This window comes from Harpegnathos saltator, unplaced genomic scaffold (assembly GCF_003227715.2).
Source record: "Harpegnathos saltator strain DR-91 unplaced genomic scaffold, Hsal_v8.6 scaffold444, whole genome shotgun sequence".
NCBI classification, from domain to species: Eukaryota; Metazoa; Arthropoda; class Insecta; order Hymenoptera; family Formicidae; genus Harpegnathos; species Harpegnathos saltator.
This window is the reverse complement of record NW_020230255.1, coordinates 13615-34850: the sequence shown is the minus strand read 5'-3', so window position 1 is coordinate 34850 and position 21236 is coordinate 13615. Positions and strand designations below refer to the sequence as shown.

The window sequence follows — 21236 nt, the reverse complement described above, 5'->3', positions numbered from 1 at the left end:
ATTTATTAAATATATTATATTTTAAAATGATACAACTCTTGTGTATCAAGACCATTAGAGCTATTATATATAGACAAATATAAATAATATGACTTTAATAAAAGATTCAGTAAATCAAAATTAAGAATCATAGAAAATCTAACACATAAGAGAGAAATAATCTGAAAATTTTATTATCAGTGATAAGTCCATCTTTTCTTATTGCTATTATATCGTGAATAATCATTAGAACGATAATTATTGTAATTATTCTCTCTACAATGTATGTATGGTCTTTCATCTCTATAGTAATCGTTATGATTACGCTCTCTATTCCTTTCTCTGTCTCTATCTCTATCCCTATCCCTATCCCTTTCTCTATCTCTATCCCTATATCTATCTCTATCTCTAATATTATCTCTCTCTCGACATTTATCCCTATCTCTTTGATAAGGATGTATTCTCTTAAGATTTCTATCACTATTATTGGAATCCATGTCTAACAATGGAAAATTGCCTAGAGTTATCTGAGTTTGATGTTGTAATTGAATTTGCTGCATCATGTTATCCACATATTGATCTACTTGAACTTCAGCATTGTTCTTTGGCTTCATAATAAGGACACGATCATACAATATTGTACCCATAAAAAGATGTAAAGCATACTTGACAGAGTTTACATGTTTATATGTTATAAATCCAAATGTTCTTTGTTTGCCATCACGGTCCTTAGGAATAGATATTTTTTGTACAGGTCCTGCCTGAAAAGTAATTAATGTTTATATTAATATATGTATATATGTATATGTGTGTTTCATATATCATAAATATATATACACATTTACTTAAATATTTTTAGTAATATTAACATCCTATATCATAGTATATATACATGTTATAAGCTGTTTTTTATACAAGTTATTATACAAGATAAAAATATTAATTAGACTTTCCTCCTTTTATATTTTTAATTTTCTATTTTTTAAGTTACACATTTAAATTTAACATAGGTTAAATCATGTTTTAATAGATGTCTTCCACTCAGTAATACAGATCGACATAAGTAGATCTGTTAATGTTACTTTTGCTTTCTGTTTAATTTGTATCAATGTGTGCACATAATATAAATCAATTTTGCATAACTTATAATTATTTAAATATAAAAGTGAATGGGTGTTCTGATCTGTGTAAACATGTGTCAACATATTATATAAGTAAATAATACTTAATGTAACCTTTATAGAATACTAACTTGTAAAAATAGCTCATAAAGAATGTCTTCAGTCACTTTGCTGCTCAGATTTCCACAAAAAATAGTACGTCTATCTTCATCCATGTTTTGTTTACAAATTTATGTAGATTATTAATAATAAATTTAGCGTATTTGATGCAACAAAAAACTCACAATTCCTATCATTCCTATACAATCTTTACCTATAAAGACCACAAGCTTTAACTATATAATCTGGTTCTGGTTCTGGTTCAATAAATGGCTTTGAACAGAGCTGTTACACTCTATCCCCTATGCCAGTTAATGATTATGAAGATAAAAGAAAAATAGGGACAATGCGTACGCAGTTCTCACGATCAAAAAATATGCATAGTTATAGAAACCACATCCAACCGCCACAGAAGCGAACAAAAGATTTTTTAACTATATAATCATTCCTTCCTTCCTTTCTTCAATAGATGGCTCCAGGGCAGGCAAACTCTTATGTTATAGGCTGTGACATTGGAATGAGCGCCGCCGATAGACACGGGGGCGAACTAAATTTAATGGTGTCGTTTCGAGCGACAGTTTTCTTACTGCTGAATTCACACTGCATCCGACGTGCGTCATCCGTTATCCGACGGTACGAAGCCGTGCGAAATGCTGTTCATACTGCATACGTTAACTAATACGATTTAAAGTCTGTAGGTGGCGTAAATGGTTAATGGTGACTACAATTCCTCTAATAGTAATATGCGCATAACTTAAAAAATTAGAATTGATATTTATTTATTCCATAGACATATATAATAGACTGAGCATAGCGGGTTTGGCAGAACGGTGAGAGAGGCAAGATATCGGGGAAGTTTTCTTTCCTTGTCTGCACAGGTCGAATGCGCAATCGTCTAGTGACAGCCAATGGCACAGACTCATGACAGCAAGAAATACGCATAAGCGTAGTTATGTACGGGCAACAAGATATGTGTAATATATATATGTGTAAGATATGTGTAATATTTTTCTTCACTATTGTTAACTCTACTTTATCGCCTACTTTCCGACCATAAGAAATGTCTTGTATGAAAAAAGTCTGACATGAAAAAATGTCTTGTATGCTAAAATGTCTTGTGTGCTAAAATGTCTCAAACTAAGTAACAAAACTCTATTCTGTCTATCGACAATTCTAATGACATAAACTTTATAATATATTAAGATGAGTAAGGTATACCATCTTTTCCCAATTTTGTCCAGATTGCCCTTCATACCATGCGTTATCGTACGACAAATGTTGGATCATGACCAACATTTTGTCCGACATCGGACGATGACGGACGGCCAAGCGATCCGATGATACGAAGTAAAATCCTGCTTTTTGATTGGTTGCGGAGCGTCGTACGACGTACGTCGGATGCAGTGTGAATCCAGCATATGACTACGTTTACACGGCTTCTAAAGCTAAGACTCCATGCATGCGGTGAGCTGCGGCAAATGCTGCGGTGACCAATCAGGAGGGAGGCGCAAGTCCGGTTGCGGCAAGCTCCGGCATGCGTCTGTCTCCTGATTGGTCACCGCAGCCGTTTGCCGGAGCTCACCGCATGCATGGAGTCTTAGCTTTACTTCTTAATTTAGGCTTACTTCATGTAATGTAAACGGGCTAACTTCTTATTGTAGATCGGGCCTAAGAAGTAAGACGAAATGGAAATAATTTATTTCACTTACTCCCTAAAGCCAGCGGCACACGGTGCTTGTTTTCGTGCTGGATTGCTTGCTGGATGAAAATATTGCGTTGTGATTGGTACATTTCCGAAGATTGATGAAAATGTACCAATCAGAACACAGTATTTCCATCCAGCAAGCAATCCAGCACGAAAACAAGCACCGTGTGCCGCTGGCTTTACTCTAGTTTCTTACGCTGCTCTTACTTCTTAAGCCAGCGGCACACGGTGCTTGTTTTCGTGCTGGATGAAAATATTGCGTTGTGATTGGTACATTTCCGAAGATAAATGGAAATGCACCAATCAGAACGCAGTATTTTCATCCAGCAGGCAATCCAGCACGAAACAAGCACAGTGTGCCGCTGGCTTTAATTTAGGCTTACTCCATGTAATGTAGACGGGCTAACTTCTTATTGTAGATCGGGTCTTACTATTTACGCTTACTTTTTACTGCTTACTGCCATTGTAGACGACGCTTAATAAATTACACCACATTTTGGAACGACGTTGAGTTAACTCCGCTACTCCGAATAGAGTTTTGGAACGCAGCCTAAGCAGTAAGAAATAGACCAACCATAATCGATTATTATAAAATAATCGATTATGGTTGGTCCATTTCTTACTGCTTACGCTCACAACCTTATTCTTGCAGTCATTGTAGATGGACCTTTCGGTTCCTCTCTGCAGTCAGTGGGTGCATTCAGTACTACAACCGCTCACTGAGCGCTAAGTGAACTCTTGCATCTGATTGGTATATATTTTTAAATCTAAAGGAACATACTAATCAAATGTAAAGGTGCCTTTACATGGGAACGTCGAGCGTCGAGCGTCAAAGCGTCCAACCAATCAAAGTTCCTTGTTTTTATCCCTGAAATAAGAAATGAAAAACTGATTGGTTGGACGCTTTGACGCTCGACGCTCGACGCTCCCATGTAAAGGCACCTTAAAAGCTCAGTAAGCGGTTGTAGTACTGAATGCACCCAGTATATATTTTAGTGCTTACAACCGAAAATAGCACTTTGTAATTAGTAGTTGCCATTCTTCGCACCTTGCAATTGGGTGTTTGCAACCTATTCTGGACCAGCCTTTACTAGAATCGGACTATTTTAATGTACGCGACTGTACGTTGAATGTGTTGTGAAGTGAATCTTCTGAACGATTAAAGTGTTTTTAATATCTACTTCATCAGAGGGCGTATCAGGAGAAGCTTCAAAAGATACCTATATAGTGTAACCTCTCTAAGCACTTTTCTCTGATATTTATATAGAAATTTGTATGTAGACTCGTGAGTTAATGAAATTATATGGTCGTTGTGTTTCTGTCCGTAAAATATATCTGTTTTTGATAGAAACATGTGGTTAATGGATTGTGACAGTTTTGCTGAACTTTGTCGGGGGTACTTGCCATATTATTTACTAATATTTTTGCCCATCTTTATCATCATTTCGCCGGTCAATCCTGTGACTGCCTCCCACGAGTTTCCTGTGTATCGTATGCAACAGTATGACTTGCATGGGATTCCGCATGGTAAGATGTTTCTTTTATCAGTAATGATTTTGCAGGATATTACAACTTTCTAATTTTTAATCAGTTAATATATGTATACAAAGTTAAAAATATATATTTTAATTAATTATTCTCTTCCGAAAGATTTTTTGTTAACCTTTTATTTATTTTTATTATGCTTTTATTTCTAAATATTTCTAAATAAAAATAAGTTTAGAAACTAAAACATTCTTTTTATATATGCGATAAAGATAAATATGTCATAAATTTTAGTGCAGAAAATTAAATTACTAATATATATAATAGAATCAAATTTTTAATAAAATATTATATAAAACAACTATATGACAGATATTAGATAAAAATTATATTTTAATAACTTGTACATAAAAAATATATAAAAAAATATACATATAAAAATTGTTGGTTAAAAATATTTAATATGCAGCATGTCTTAAAAAAATATAATATAACCATAAGGATGATTCTGAGAATAAAAAAAGATGAAAATATAGAGTAAAATTTTTTCATAGGAAATTTTATTCCTGAAGAAATTAAATTTTTGAAAATTTGTTTGATATATGTGGATTTAATTAACAATATCATTTAATTGAATATCTAAATTTTTTATTTGTGTTTGTAAACAATCAATTTTATGATATAGAACAATAAAAAATAATAAAAATTATAAGAAGTTAATTACTGCATTAATACAAAAATTACAGCAAATTTGTAAATATGCTTTTGTTGCATACAATTTTCATTACTATACTAGATTAGAGATTCATATAAACTGATGATAATATATTTGAAACTTTCAGTTTTGCAAACACTTGTATGATACTTCTCGATTGAAGATGATATATTTTTTTTTATTGTAAACTGTCTAATATGATCTTATATATAAATCAAGTGGAGTAACTTTAGTGATCTTATATATGAAGATCAAGTGGAGTAAATTTAGTGATCCTAGTAGTAAAATTATTGTTCCACTAATCTAATATCTGTTTTATTTATTTAATAAGTTTCTAATATCTCCATTTAAATATGATAAATTTAAATTTGATAATATCCTAAAATTAGAAAATTAATCTGATAGTTATCTAATATGCAATGATATACTGGAATATTACAACTAGAATATTATAAAGTATATCAGATAACAATTAATTTTCTAATTTCAGGATACTATCAAATGATATACTTTATAACTAGAATAAAACCTTGCACAAAAATACAAATAAAAAGTCTTTGTTAGATTATTTGCAAGAAAATAAAATTGCATAATTTGATTGCCATTTATGCTAACTTATTAATATTTAATTTCTTTTGAAAATAAGTTTTACATATAATATGTGGATTCTGAAATATCCGTCAATGTATATTATAAATATTAAAAATTTTATTTCTTATAAACATTGATTTATTGAATCATAAAATTTACAACATTGTCCATTAATGTGAAGCTGTTGAAGTAGCCCATGGCAGAAAATTATTCATGTGTAATATATTTATGTTATATATTCATATAGAAGTTTATAAACTTAAGTTGATATGGGTGCATTTCAGATAGTCAAGTATATGAAAGCAGATTTTACATAGTATCTAATGCAGGCTTTTGCTAGAAGAAATACAACAGGATTTGGTAACAAAATATGAAGGCAGTCTGATGACAGAAACTTTGAGCAGAATTTGTTAACAGATTCATAGATATATGTATTTCTATTTTGCTCATATTTTATTGATAAAGTCTATTGGCAGAATTTGACAGTAAATTGGCAACAGAAAGTGAACAAAATCCATAGCATGTTTCATTTAAATACGTTCGAAGGACAGATCCTGCTTATCTTGCATATCAGATAATGATTAATTTTTCAATTCTATGATACTATTCTCTATCATATTTAAATAAAGATTTCAGGTATGTGTGAAGTTGGCGTAACATTTTCCGGAAAATCATGTTATTGAGAGTTCTGGCTTCTGAATAGTACTAGAGTTCTTGCTAAGTCAAACAAATGGTTCCATTGATTAACGCAAAAAAAATGGCCCTGGACAAAGTGATTTGCTAAGTGATTTCATGCTGCGTATCACTTTGTCCTATATGATTTCCGTACACATACATTGTCAGATTTTGCAAAATATATAGTTCTACTATAGTTCTGTAAAGAGTTTTGTTCCATAAAAGCAAAAAAGAATGATTCTAATTAAGTAAAGGTTAGCGATAATATAGTAATAAGCATACCGACTTGAGATGCTATCAAAATCTCAGAGGTCTGGCCTTTCCAAAAGAGTTCTCAAATTGTTATAAGCATAAGAAACATTTTCTAAAGAGTTCTGAGCACTAACAACGTTGTATGATTTTTAAATAAATTAATACTGCCCGAGCGCGGCATGTTTTGAGAAAGTAGGGTGAGACGCTAGCCGAAATCTCGTTGTTCTCGTTCATCAAATATTTCTCGTATAGTTCTTAACATACTAAAGCATTTTCTAAAAAGTTCTGGTCAACGTTGTACGATTTTTAAATAAATTAATACTGCTCGAGTGTGCCGTACTTTGAGAGAATAGGGTGATACGCTAGCCGAAATCTTGTAGTTCTCGTTCATCTAAAATATTTTTCGTATAGTTCTCAACATACTAAAGCATTTTTTAGAATTTTAGGCACTCACAACGTTGTATGATTTTCAAATAAATAAATTAGAGCTTTTCAAATAAATAAATTATAAAATTTCGTCTATCGTTTCGCTCTATTCTCTCAAAGTACGACGCGCTTGGGCAGTCTTAACTGATTACAAATCATACAACGTTGCGAATATCCAGAACTCCTTGAAAAATGTTTTATTATGCTCATAATTATTTAAAAACTCTTCTGGAAAGACCAGAGCTCTGAGATTTTGATAGCGTCTCAAGTCGTTTATTATTGTATTATCGCTAATCTTCACTTAATTATTGGGTGAGTGCAAAAGTTCGTGCGGAGTTTGTGAGTAAAAGTCACACAGTGATTAGGCAAACAAAAATCTTTATTCAATCAATGATATATTCTCCATCGTTTTCTATAATCTTTTCCCAACGTTCTGGCAGCATACGGATGCCTCGATTATATAAACTGCGCGGTTTAGATTCGAAGAACGAAGAGACGCCGTTTTTTAAGGCCTCCAAAGAGTCAAAGTTTTTTCCATTCAAATAATTTTGCAATGACCGGAACAAGTGATAGTCAGATGGTGCGATATCAGGAGAATACGGTGGATGCGTTAAGACATCCTATTTCAGGCTCTTCAGTTTGCGCAGCGTCTTTTTCGAAACGTGTGGTCTGGCGTTGTCGTGATGAAAGACGACTCCCTTGCGATTTGATAAAATCGGACGTTTCTATTTTTTTCTCGATTCAGATTGGTTAATTGGCGACAGTACTTGTCCGAATCAATCGTTTCGCCAGCGGGGAGAAGCTCGAAATAGATTATGCCCTTGCAATCCCACCAAACAGAGAGCATCACCTTCATCGGGTGCAAACTGGCCTTTGGTATTGCGTCACCATGCTCACCTGATTGTTTCCATGTCCGTTTGCGCTGAACATTGTTGTAGAGGACCCATTTCTCATCGCCCGTCACTAGTCGATCCAAAAACGACTCGTTATTGAGCCGCCCGAGTAAAGAAACGGCTGCAGAAATTCGCTTGATTTTGTTCTCGGTCAGCAAATGGGGCACCCATATATCGAGCTTCAAATCGAATCCCATCTTTTTTAAACGCTGAAAAACGGTTGATCGGTCAACGTTTAGTGCTGTAGCAACTTCTTCTGTTGAAATTCGCGGATTATTGAGCACTAAAGTACGCAAAACATCGTCATCAATGTCAGAAGGTCGACCAGAGCGTGGCTCGTCTTCAAGGTTAAATTCTCCGCGCCGAAATTTAGCAAACCATTTTTCCACAGTTCGTTTAGCTGGTGCTTCATCCTGATAAACATCCTGAATGTTTTTTACGGCTGCGGCAACGTTTATTCCCTTCCGAAACTCGTAAAGCATAACATGCCGTAAATGCACCTTATCGATACTCATTTTTAAAGTGATATTTCTCGAAGCAGTTTGTATGAAAACAAATGATTTTTTTTTTAATAACAGCTGAAGACGTCACCTTTCCAACGTTATATAATATGTAGATGGAAGTATTAATGACAACACTTTACGACGTTTATAACTCCATCTATTGAAACTCCGCACGAACTTTTGCACTCACCCAATAAAATCATTCTTTTTTGCTTTTATGGAGCAGAACTCTTTACAGAGCTATTGTAGAACTATATATTTTGCGAAATCTGACAATGTATGTGCGCGGAAATTATATAGAACAAAGTGAAACATAGTTCTTGTTTGTAATAGAGAGAGAGAGGGAAGGGGGAGAGAGAGAGAGAGAGAAAGAGAGAGAGAGAGAGAGAGAGAGAGAGAGAGAGAGAGAGAGAAGGGGAGGGTTGGAGAGAGAAATATAAATAAGGTAGAAACATTCAAAATAAAAAATTATTGATAATACTATATATATATATATATATATCATACATATATAATATTTCTGAATAATAAGTATTGCATTATTTTGTTATATTTGCACATATAACAGTACATGTGGCATGACTATGTATTTTATAAACAAAATTTTAGTTCTTTTTTTTTTCAAATCATGGTATTTCTACCACGAAGTATTTGTAAATATTGAAGAAATATAATATTGCATATTATTTTTGTAATTAACAATGCCTCGAAGCAAGTACTTTTTATTGCCTAACGTTATATTCTTCGCAACAGTTTCTAAATTATAGTTTCTGCACTTTATTCTCATCTTTTGTAAATAGTTTTCATTTGTCAAAATACTTGTATCAATTATTATGTGTACATAATATTCAGTTACATCACATGGTTTTTTACATTTAAAACAACTTTGCTTTAAAGTTGTCATATCATTTATTGCTTTCTAAACGTATTCAAGTCCTTTACATAATAATGTATTGACATTAATATTTATAAGAAAATACTTTGTTTTATTATCATAATTACATGGTTTGCAGATCTTATTTCTTTCAAGGCTGGGTAAGGAAGCAAATATATGTTCAGCTAAATAGGACGCGTTGCATATTGTATCTAGTGAGTGAAAATTTCTGGTATATTTTGATTGGTTAAATATAGGTAATGCCATTAAGATAGATGCTCTTTCAAAATATTCAGTTTGTTATTTTTCTCTTTGAAATTATTTTCTCTGCTAGATGCAACAAACTGTTTTCTTTGCCTTGCATACTATCTTTATATACAGAATTCATGCCTATCATATGTAATGTTATATGAAGAAGAGAATCGAAAGCACAAGTGTTGCGTATCATTATTGTTTGTCCTTGTAATGTGACAGATTGACATAAATTTCCATTCTCCATTACGGGAATAAAAACTATATTTTTTGAAACAATGCTATCCCATTCAAGACTTATATTTAAATATGATTTCTTTTTAATTTTTTTAGTATCTTGATTTGATTTTCCCATCCAGTTTTCTTTCAAATTTAACGAGTGTGTAATGCTATCGGAATCAGAGCATGATGATTCATTGGAATGTTTGCGAAACCAATTGAATTCTCTTTCTCATCAGAAATATTATTAGAATTATCTGATTTACTTAATATATCTTTATCGGAAATTGACGTTGAATTAAAACTGATCGATTTATCATTTGTAACGTCTAAATTATATGAATCTCTTACCTCTTTGAAGCTGGCAGGACCAAACTGGCAGAATCGAAATGCACCTATACAATTTTTTAGTACTTATTTTGTGCTAATTTGTGCTATTAATAAAAATTTTGTACCTCGTGCTATTTTGAGAAAAATCGTGGCGCTGCTACCTTCATATGAAGTCAGCAGGACCACAGCAAAAAATAATTAAAGAATAAAAACAAGTACATAAATAGAAAGAGCATACTTTGTGCTAATTTGTTCCATAAAAGAAAATTTGATATTTTGAAAAAAAGTGGCGCTTTACTCTTGAATGTAAACTGGGTCTGTGATAGTTTCTGAAGAAATGCCGCGGGTACAAAATCTGCAATTACATATTTTAGTAGCACAAAATAAGCGATATTTATTGCAAAAGTCGCGACTCGATTCTGCTCATTACAAGTGACATTTTACGCTTGAGCATAAGCTGGGTCTGTGATGGTTTTTGAAGAAATGCAGCGGGTACAAAATCTGCAATTATATATTTTAGTAGCACAAAATAAGCGGTATCAATTCCAAAAGTCGCGACTCGATTCTGCTCATTACAAGTGGCACTTTACTCTTGAGCGTAAGTTGGGTCTGTGATGGTTTCTGAAGAAATGCCGCGGGTACAAAAGCTGCAATCACATATTTTAGTAGCACAAAATAAGTGGTATCTATTACAAATGTCGCATCTCGATTATGCTCATTACAAGTGGCGGCTCACGCTCAAGAGTAAAATACCACTTGTAATGAGCAGAATCGAGTCGTGACTTTTGCAATAGATACCGCTTATTTTGTGCTACTAAAATATGTAATTGCAAATTTTGTATCTACGGCATTTCTTCAGAAGCCATCACAGACCCAGCTTACATTCAAGATTAAAGTGCCACTTGTAATGAACAGAATCGAGTTGTGACTTTTGTAATGGATATCGCTTATTTTATGCTACTAAAATATGTAATTGCAGATTTTGTACCCACGGCATTTCTTCAGAAACCATCAAAGATCCAGCTTATGCTCAAGAGTAAAGTGCTATTTGTAATGAGCAGAATCAAGTCGCAACTTTTGCAATAAATACTGCTTATTTTGTGCTACTAAAATATGTAATTACAGATTTTGTACCCGCGACATTTCTTCAGAAACCATCACAGATCCAGTTTACGCTCAAGAGTAAAGTGCCACTTTTTTTCAAAATATCAAATTTTCTTTTATGGAACAAACTAGCACAAATTATGCTCTTTCTATTTATGTACTTGTTTTTATTTTTTAATTATTTTTTGCTGTGGCCCTGCTGACTTCATATGAAGGTAGCAGCGCCACGATTTTTTTCAAAATGGCACGAGGTACAAAATTTTTATTAATAGCACAAGTTAGCGCAAAATAAGTACTGAAAAATTTGATAGGTGCGTTTCGATTCTGCCAATTTGGTCCTGCCAGCTTCAAAGAGATGTAAATCCAACACCCCATTCTACGTGGCTTCTTAAAGGAAGATTACGTTTACGATTTTATTGTTCACGTGGGAGAATCAACAAGAATAAATAATATGATTTCAATCTCGGATCTCCTTAAGTAACGTTTCTACAAATCTATCTGTAAGAAGCCTCATAACTCGCAAAGTACTTAATGAAAAATGGCTTAGTTATAAGTGTTTTGGAAAGCTCTCGAGATAAGCTACAAGATATGTAAAAATAGGGGGTTCTACATAAAATATTGAAATCGACATTCGTGTGACCAAATGACTATCCAAGGTCAAACCAATGACACCATTTTATGTCCCCTTTGAAACCATACAACTTTTATCTGAAACATTTTTCTCAGCAACGCTTAGTTTTCCAAAGAAATTCTTGATACGGGCACCATGAATACTTGAAGTATACACTCTAAATACTTCCGTTTAGGCTGGAATTGACTAAATATTATTTCCAAGGGTATAAGGAAGTGATTCCAGCCATTTTGATCCAATTTTAAAGGGTGCCGAAAACAGGCCTTAGGGGCCCTTCTCCTTTCATGATGTTGATATGAATGATATACAATTTTTTCATGGTATATATCACGAAAACGTTTTATATAGAGCGAGTGATGAAAGAATTAGAAAAACTGATGATAGGTTTTTTGAAAATGTATGTGGTAATATTGTACAAATACGTACAATAATTTTCTATCAAAATAAATGTTATTTAGTTGGATATGTATATAGTGTTCACCCACTATGTATTGAAAATACAATAGTGAATCCAATTTTAGAAGTAGTATCAAAGTCGATAGATTTTGTGTGGTTAAATTTAGATGATATTAAAAATAAAATTGTATATATTAATGTAGACAACAAATCATACTTTTGTCGCATGCCTAATACGTTTGAGATTCAGTAACGCAGAAATAAATTTATAGTTGTATGTGATATAATAATAATAATATAATTGTAAGTTTTATGTGAGTTAAGGGAAATTCATATAGCAAACCCTGCTTAAAAAATTAGATAGAAAACTATAGAAAATGCTTCTATCCGAATCAATCGTGATTTTGAATCCTCTATTCCACATATGATTCGGATAGAGACTATTAATACGAAACTATAATAATTTCACGACATATTTCATATTACCTTCTATGATATTCTATCCGTCCCTCCTATGATATTCTATCACGTTTTATCCGTTAGTCTTATGATATTCTATCACGTTCTATCCCTCAGTCTTATGATATTTTATCAGTCTTATAATGTTATCAGTAGATAGATTTCTGTTTTTTGGTTACCATATAATAGGTCCCCCATCTGAAACAATATTTTAATTCAAATTTGTATTCAGTAATGCGCAGACCATAGGATATCAAATGTTATAAAAATTGGGCCAGTCAATCAAAAATAAACGATTTGCGCAATATTGCGTCAATTCCGTTGAAGGTTACTTAATTACGATAAATATTCCCTGATTCAATATAATAAAAATATTCGTCACCAATAAATTTCTGATTATTCATAAAAAATTGCATTGGGCATTCTGATTTAATATGATAGAATCAAATGCAAACAGAATTTAAAAATAACTAGCAAGAAATGTAATTGAAACGAATAGTATTGTTATTATATTTATCATGATAGAGAAAATACTTGTTGATTATTCATGATAAATTCATGATAAGGATATGAGATATTTTCGGATTCAATAGATAGCATTCTTATTAGAAAGTAGTAAAATGAATCTGATAGACTCGGACGTCAATTCTTATTGTTTACGGAAGGATTGAATTGGGCACTGATTAAATATGATAGAATCAATTTATATTTTTCATAATAGGAACAGATACGTATTGAATATTCATGATAAGATATGATAGAGATATATGACATATTTTCGGATTCAATAGGATAGCATTCTTATTAGAAAGTAGCGAAATGAATCTAATAGAAAGACTCGGTTGTCAATTCTTATTGTTTACGAAAAGATTGAATTGAGTGCTCTGATTAAATATGATAGAATCAATTTATATTTTTCATAATAGAAACAGATACGTATTGAATATTCATGATAAGGTATGATAGAGATATATGACATATTTTCGGATTCAATAGGATAGCATTCTTATTAGAAAGTAGCGAAATGAATCTAATAGAAAGACTCAGTTGTCAATTCTTATTGTTTACGAAAAGATTGAATTGAGTGCTCTGATTAAATATTATAGAATCAATTTATATTTTTCATGATAGGAACAGATGCGTGTTGAATATTCATGATAAGGTATGATAGAGATATATGACATTTTCGAATTCAATAGGATAGCATTCTTACTAGAAGGTAGCGAATTGACTCTGATAGAAAGACTCGGTCGCCAATTTATACTTGTTTTTATGATAGAATTGAATTGGACATTCTGATTTAATATGATAGAATCATGTAAAACATTTGGATATTATTTTTTCATGATAGATTTTCATAAACTGTTAATCACGGAAAATATAATAGAATATATTATATATGCTCTGACATTAACATATGATATGTGACTTATGTGAAGATCTACAATTAATTTCAATTAATTTTCAAGTTATTATAAAATCTTATTAGATATGATAGAAAATTTATTCGTTGAAATATCCACGACGGATAGATCTTATTCATTCTGATTAATTTACATTTCATTTCAAGCTGATCCTATGCAATTCTATCGTTTTCTATCCATCATTTTAAGCAGGGGAGTTCATTCAACTCAACGTGGGTTAATCCAGGTTCAGTTGAATACGCTATTAATTTATGCATTTATCTTGATGGCTTAACCATGCAAATTTTCATCTTTGTAGCTCTTTTAATTTAATTTGTTGTGTATTTGATATCAGTAATATTTATCCTCTATATAAAAATCTCTGAATGCATCATATGTTTAAAATAGAACGCTATATCCTGAATGCTTGCATCATATGTTTGACATAATTTGTCATAAAAGTTCTACTTATAAGCATACTTTATGTTAACAAAAATGAATTTAATAGTTTATACTTTGTTTTCTTATAGCATATTCGACTGGACCCAGATTAACCTACATTGGATTAAATAAATTAAGATTAGATGTAATATATATTACATGTTCGACCAATAAACTTAATTTATTTAACATAACGCGGGTTAATCCAGGTCTAGTCGAATAAGCTATAAAAAAATAAGGTATACATTATTAAATTCATGTTTTTTTTTCAATTTATGATGATAGTGAATTTGATAATGGGTTGAATAAACTTAGCGTACTTTTTGAACATGTATTATATAGTACATGTTCGACCAATAAGCTAAAGTTATTCAATCCAACGTGGGTTAATTCAGGTTCAGTCGAATACATGATTAATTTATGCATGCATCTTGACAGCTTAACCATGCCTCATCTCCGTGGTTCTTTTAATTCAATTTGTTTTGCATTTGATATCAATAATATTTATCCTTTATATAAAGATCTCTGTACGCAATATAGGTTTGACATAATTTGTCATAAGAGCCTTACTTATAAGCATACTTTATGTAAAAAAAATGAATTTAATAATACCTTATTTTCTTATAGCACATTCGACTGGACCCAGAGTAATCCACGTTATATTAAATAAATTGAGCTTATTCGTCGAACATGTAATATATATTACATCTAATCTTAATTTATTTGACTCAATGTGGGTTAACCTGTGTCCAGTTCAATACTCTATAAGAAAACAAGGTGTACAGTATTAAATTCATTTTTGATTACATAAAGTATATTTATAAATAAGATTTTTGTGACAAGTTATGTCAAACATATAATGCAAGCATTCAGAATATAACATTCTACGTCAAACTTATGATTCGTTCAGAGATCTTTATATAAAGTATAAATATTATTGATACTAAATGCAAAACAAATTAAATTAAAAAAACCTAAGAGATGGAAAGCTGCATGGTTATGTATCCTTATAAATAAGACTTTTATGATAAGTTATATCAAACATATAATGCAAGTATTCAGGATATAATGTTCTAAGTCAAACATATGATGTGGTCAAAAATTTTTATATAGAAAATACTTACTAACGCGTCCGGAACTATTTGATATTTCTTGTAACATCATCTCTTTTGCTTCTGCGTTTCTAATACTTTGTTCTTTGTATTTTTCCAAAATATTTATAATTGATGTTGACTTTATTAATAATTTATAAGATACGTTACCACCATTAAATTTATCAGATTTTAGCTTTCTACATTGTACCCCATCTAAATGTACGACCTATGTAAAAAATATACTATTATAAAATAATAATAATTTAATGTATATTATTTATATTAAAAAATAAGACTACTTACATGATTGGACATTATTTGGTTTTCTACTTTTTCCACATCCTCATTCCATGCAACAATTTGGATTCTTTTTCCTGTTGCATTAGCCAGATAAAATTTATAAAACCGGTATTGTTGTTCGTTACCGACATATCGAGGAGCCTCGACAAACCCAAGATTTCACTGTGGGAAAAATTTTTTTTATATAATTATTAATTTATATATTAAATTATAAAAATTATTCTATTTTTATATTTCTATATAAATATATTTTTTTTAATACTTACACTGTAGGATTATACAGTTTCATCTCATCAAAGACTGAATTATCTTAACTTAATATACCTTGCAGATCTACATTTTCTAATTCTAATTCCATTTCTTTAAAATTCTGCATCTTTTTCTATGTTAAAATAAATTTTATATATTTATATTATACTTATAATTATTATTATTATTATAAATTATGATTTTTGTATTATACTTACCTTTTATGCCTTCGATTTATTGACAACACAGATTTTAATTTATTATTTATCAACAACTTGAGTTTCTATGTCAAAAATAAACTTTCATCTAAAACTAACTTTCATTTCTTATATTTTCTGCAACTGTTAAATCTGTCATTATTTCAAGGTTGTATATATATGTCAAGAAACGCGCGTCTAACAAAAATTATATGGTTATAATTATATTTCTTGGATATTAATATAACTAAAGCTTTTGTGGTATAACTTATGCCTACGTGTTTAATTATAATTATAATATAAATATATTAAATTTATTTTAATATAGTAAAAGATGCAGAATTTTGAAGAAATGGAATCAGAAATAGAAAATATAGATCTGAAAGAGATATCAAGTGATAATTCAGTCTTTAATGAAATGAAATTGATTCTACAGTATATTTTTTAAAAAATATTTAAATAAAAATATAAAAAAGAATAATAATTTTTATAATTTAATATATAAATTAAAAATTATATAAAAAATATTTTTCTCACAGTGAAATCATTAAGTTTGTCGATGGTATCGAGGCTTCTCGATATGTCGGCAACCAACAATAATACCGATTTTATAAATTTTACTTAGCTATTGCAACAGGGAAAAAAGTCCAAGTTGTTGCATGAAATGAAGATGAGGATATTGAAAAAGTAGATAGTCAAATAATGTCCAATTATATAAGTAGTCTTAATTTTTAATATAATAAAATAATATACATTAAATTATTATTAATATTTTATAATAATATATTTTTTATATAGGTCATACATCTAGATAAGGTAAAATGTAGAAAGACAAAATCTGATAAATTTAATGGTGGTAACGTATCTTATAAATTATTAATAAAGTCAACATCAATTATAAATATTTTAGGAAAATACAAAAAAAAAATATTAGAGACGCAGAAGCAAAAAAGGAGATATTACAAAAGATATGAAATAGTTCCGGGCGCGTCAGTGAGTATCCTCTATATAAAAATCTTAGACTGCATCATATGTTTGACATATAAAACTATATTCTGAATGCTTGCATCATATGTTTGATATAACTTATCATAAGAGTCTTACTTATAAGGATACATAACCATGCAGCTTTCCATCTCTTAGATTTTTTTAATTTAATTTGTTTTGCATTTGGTATCAATAATATTTATACTTTATATAAAGATCTTTCTGAATGCATTATATGTTTGATATAGAATGCTATATCCTGAATGCTTGCATTATGTTTAACATAATTTGTCGTAATAGTTTTACATATAAATATACTTTATGTAATCAAAAATGAATTTAATACTATATACCTTGTTTTCTTATAGCGTATTCGATTGGACCCGGATTAACCTACATTGAGTTAAATAAATTAAGTTTACATGTACTATATAGTACATGTTTGACCAATAACTTTAATTTATTTAATCCAACGTGAGTCCAGTCGAATATGCTACAAGGAAACAACGTATACAATATTAAATTCATTTTTATTTGCATAAAGTATATTTATAAGTGAGGTTTTTATGACAAGTTATGTCAAATATATATAGCGTTCAGTATTCTTTATATAAAAGATAAATATTACTGATACCGAATGCAAAACAAATTAATTTAAAAAAGCGACATAGATCATGTACAGTTAAGCTGTCAATATGGATGCATAAAGTAATAGTGTATTTGACTGAACTTGAGTTAACCCACGTTGGATTGAATAACCTTAGCTTATTAGTCGAACATGTACTATATAATACATGTTCAAGAAATACGCTAAGTTTATTCAACTCATCAAATTCACTATCATCATGAATTGAAAAAAAAATGAATTTAATAATGTATATTATTTTCTTATAGCTTATTCAACTGGACCCGGATTAACCCACATTATGTTAAATAAATTAAGTTTATTAGTCGAACATGTAATATATATTACGTCTAATCTTAATTTATTTAATCTAATACAGGTTAATCTGGGTCCAGTCGGATATGCTGTAAGAAAATAAAGTATACAATATTAAATTCATTTCTCTCTACATAAAGTATGCTTATAAGTAGAGCTTTTATGACAAATTATGTCAAAGATATGATGCATTCAGGATATAGCGTTTTATTTCAAATATATGATGCGCTCAGAGATTTTTATATAGAGGATAAATATTACTGATATCAAATTCAAAACAAATTAAATTAAAAGAGCTATAAAGATGAAAATTTGCATGGTTAAGCCGTCAAGATAAATGCATAAATTAATAGCGTATTCAACTGAACCTAGATTAACCATAGATATAGGAATATAGAGATGGAGCATGAACTCAGTACTTAGACAAGGGGGGTGAAGCCACTGAGGGAGGAGCGACGAGGTAAAGTGTGAGCATTTTTCATTGAATGAAATGCACAGGCGCAGTGGCGCTGAATACAACACATTCTAATGTATATTCTTACAAGGCCCGATTAACATACATTACATTATTTACATACCTTTAAATAATACAATTTTATTAAATATATGACTTTATAAACACATACATACACATATTCACGGTTAAAAAAATTGCTTTTTAAAAGTAATTCATTGCACCCAGATACCACAAATTATCCCTAATATTGTCTTAGACACATTTAAGATATCTTAGGATACTCCTAGGATATTTTAGGATATTCTTTACTCTTTACTTATGTTCATCATTGGATATATTATGGTAGACAATTTTTGAATATCTTTTGATTTTGATTTTCTGGGCTATTACCTATTAGGAAAGCTTACAATTATTTCTTGTAATAACAAATCTAATTTTATTTCTTATCTACACTGCTGTGTTTCACTTCCTATAACCTCTTCACAATGTTTCTCTGTTTATATAACCTCTTTGAAGTAGGCAGGACCAAATCGGCAGAATCGAAACGCACCTATTAAACTTTTTAGTACTTATTTTGTGCTAATTTGTGCCACTAATAAAAATTTTGTACCTCGTGCTGTTTTGAAAAAAATCGTGGCGCTGCTACCTTCATATGAAGCCAGCAGGACCACAACAAAAAATAATTAAAAATTAAAAACAAGTACATAAATAGAAAGAGCATAATTTGTGCTAATTTGTGCCATCAGAAAGAAGTTCATATTTGCATTCAGTTTCAGAAAAACAACACTTATTAAATTAAAACCCAGAAATCAATTTGAAACGTCAGTATCCGCTCTTATGAATAGACTCGAACCGCAACTCTTGCAACAGATACCGCTTATTTTGTGCTACTAAAATAAGTAATTGGAGATTTTGTGCCCGCGGCATTTTTACAAAAAATCATCCAAGAACCAGCTTACACTCAAAAGTAAAGTGCCATTTGTGGTCAGCAGAATCCAACCGCGACTTTTGCAAAAGATACCGCTTATTTTATGCTACTAAAATATGTAACTGCAGATTTTGTATCCGCGGCATTCCTACAAAAACCATTCAAGGACCATCTTACGCTCAAGAGTAAAGTGCCATTTGTTATCAGCAGAATCCAGCCGCGACTTTTGCAAAAGATACCGCTTATTTTGTGCTACTAAAATATGTAATTGCAGATTTTGTACCCGCGGCATTCCTACAAAAACCATTCAAGGACCATCTTACACTTAAGAGTAAAGTGCCATTTGTTATCAGCAGAATCCAGCCGCGACTTTTGCAAAAGATACTGCTTATTTTGTGCTACTAAAATATGTAATTGCAGATTTTGTACCCGCGGCATTCCTACAAAAACCATTCAAGGACCATCTTACGCTCAAGAATAAATTGCCATTTGTAATCAGCAGAATCCAGCCGCGACTTTTGCAAAAGATACCGCTTATTTTGTACTACTAAAATATATAATTGCAGTTTTTGTACCCGCGGCATTCCTACAAAAAGCATCCAAAAACCAGCTCACGCTCAAGAGTAAAATACCATTTATGATCAGCAGAATCCAGCCGCGACTTTTGCAATAGATGTCGGATATTTTGTGACATTTAAGTTTTTTGTGACATTTAAGTTAATTACAGATTGTGGTTGTTTTGTTGTGAATAGGATATTTAAATTGTATGGGGGTTTTTAAATAAAGATTTAATTTTTTTAAAAATAGGCAAAAAACTTTTAACTATGTCCAATAAGTTTTAGAAATAAAGTTTATTTTTCTTTCGCGTATATTAATAATGCCGGTATAATTTTTATATTTGATTTAATATGTTTTGCTAATATGTAATGCCCTACTTGTGTTAATCTTGGTTATATCCTGTGTATGCAGCAATGCCGATCAGTTTATATATTTGCATATTATAAGGATTGACAAGGGAAAGACAATCATAGATATAAATCTGAATGACATTGCCTAACAATGCATAAATTCTTATAATATGCAAGTATATAAACTGATCGGCATTGCTGCATACACAGGATACAAGACAAGATTAATACAAGTAGGGCATTACATATTAGCAAAACATATTAAATCAAATATAAAAATTATGCCGGCATTATTAATATATGCGAAAGAAAAATAAATTTTTATTTCTAAAACTTATTGGACATAGTTAAAAGTTTTTTGCCTATTTTTAACAAAATTAAGTCTTTATTTAAAAACCCCCACATAATTTAAATATCCTATTCGCAACAAAACAACCACAATCTGTAGTTACAAACTTAAATGTCACAAAATATCCGACATCTATTGCAAAAGTCGTGGCTGGATTCTGCTGATAACAAATGGCACTTTACTCTTGAACGTGAGCTGGTTTTTGGATGCTTTTTGTAAGAATGCCGCGGGTACAAAATCTGCAATTACATATTTTAGTAGCACAAAATAAGTG

At 30.8% G+C, this 21236-nt stretch overlaps 2 protein-coding genes across 2 annotated transcripts; one reads left to right on the top strand and one right to left on the bottom strand.

Moving 5' to 3' along the window:
- Positions 1 to 19: 19 nt before the first annotated feature.
- Positions 20 to 1651, bottom strand: LOC105183998 (RNA-binding protein 7). The gene is made up of 3 exons (XM_011142505.3): positions 1554 to 1651; positions 1232 to 1413; positions 20 to 740 (listed from the first exon to the last, which is right to left on the bottom strand). Exons 2-3 carry the CDS (start codon positions 1313 to 1315, stop codon positions 177 to 179), a joined length of 648 nt encoding a protein of 215 aa, XP_011140807.1. The 5' UTR covers positions 1316 to 1413; positions 1554 to 1651; the 3' UTR covers positions 20 to 176.
- A 2533-nt stretch (positions 1652 to 4184) lies between these two features.
- LOC105184000 (nicalin-like) lies at positions 4185 to 9544 on the top strand. The gene is made up of 2 exons (XM_011142506.3): positions 4185 to 4431; positions 9458 to 9544. Exons 1-2 carry the CDS (start codon positions 4257 to 4259, stop codon positions 9481 to 9483), a joined length of 201 nt encoding a protein of 66 aa, XP_011140808.1. The 5' UTR covers positions 4185 to 4256; the 3' UTR covers positions 9484 to 9544.
- Positions 9545 to 21236: the final 11692 nt, after the last annotated feature.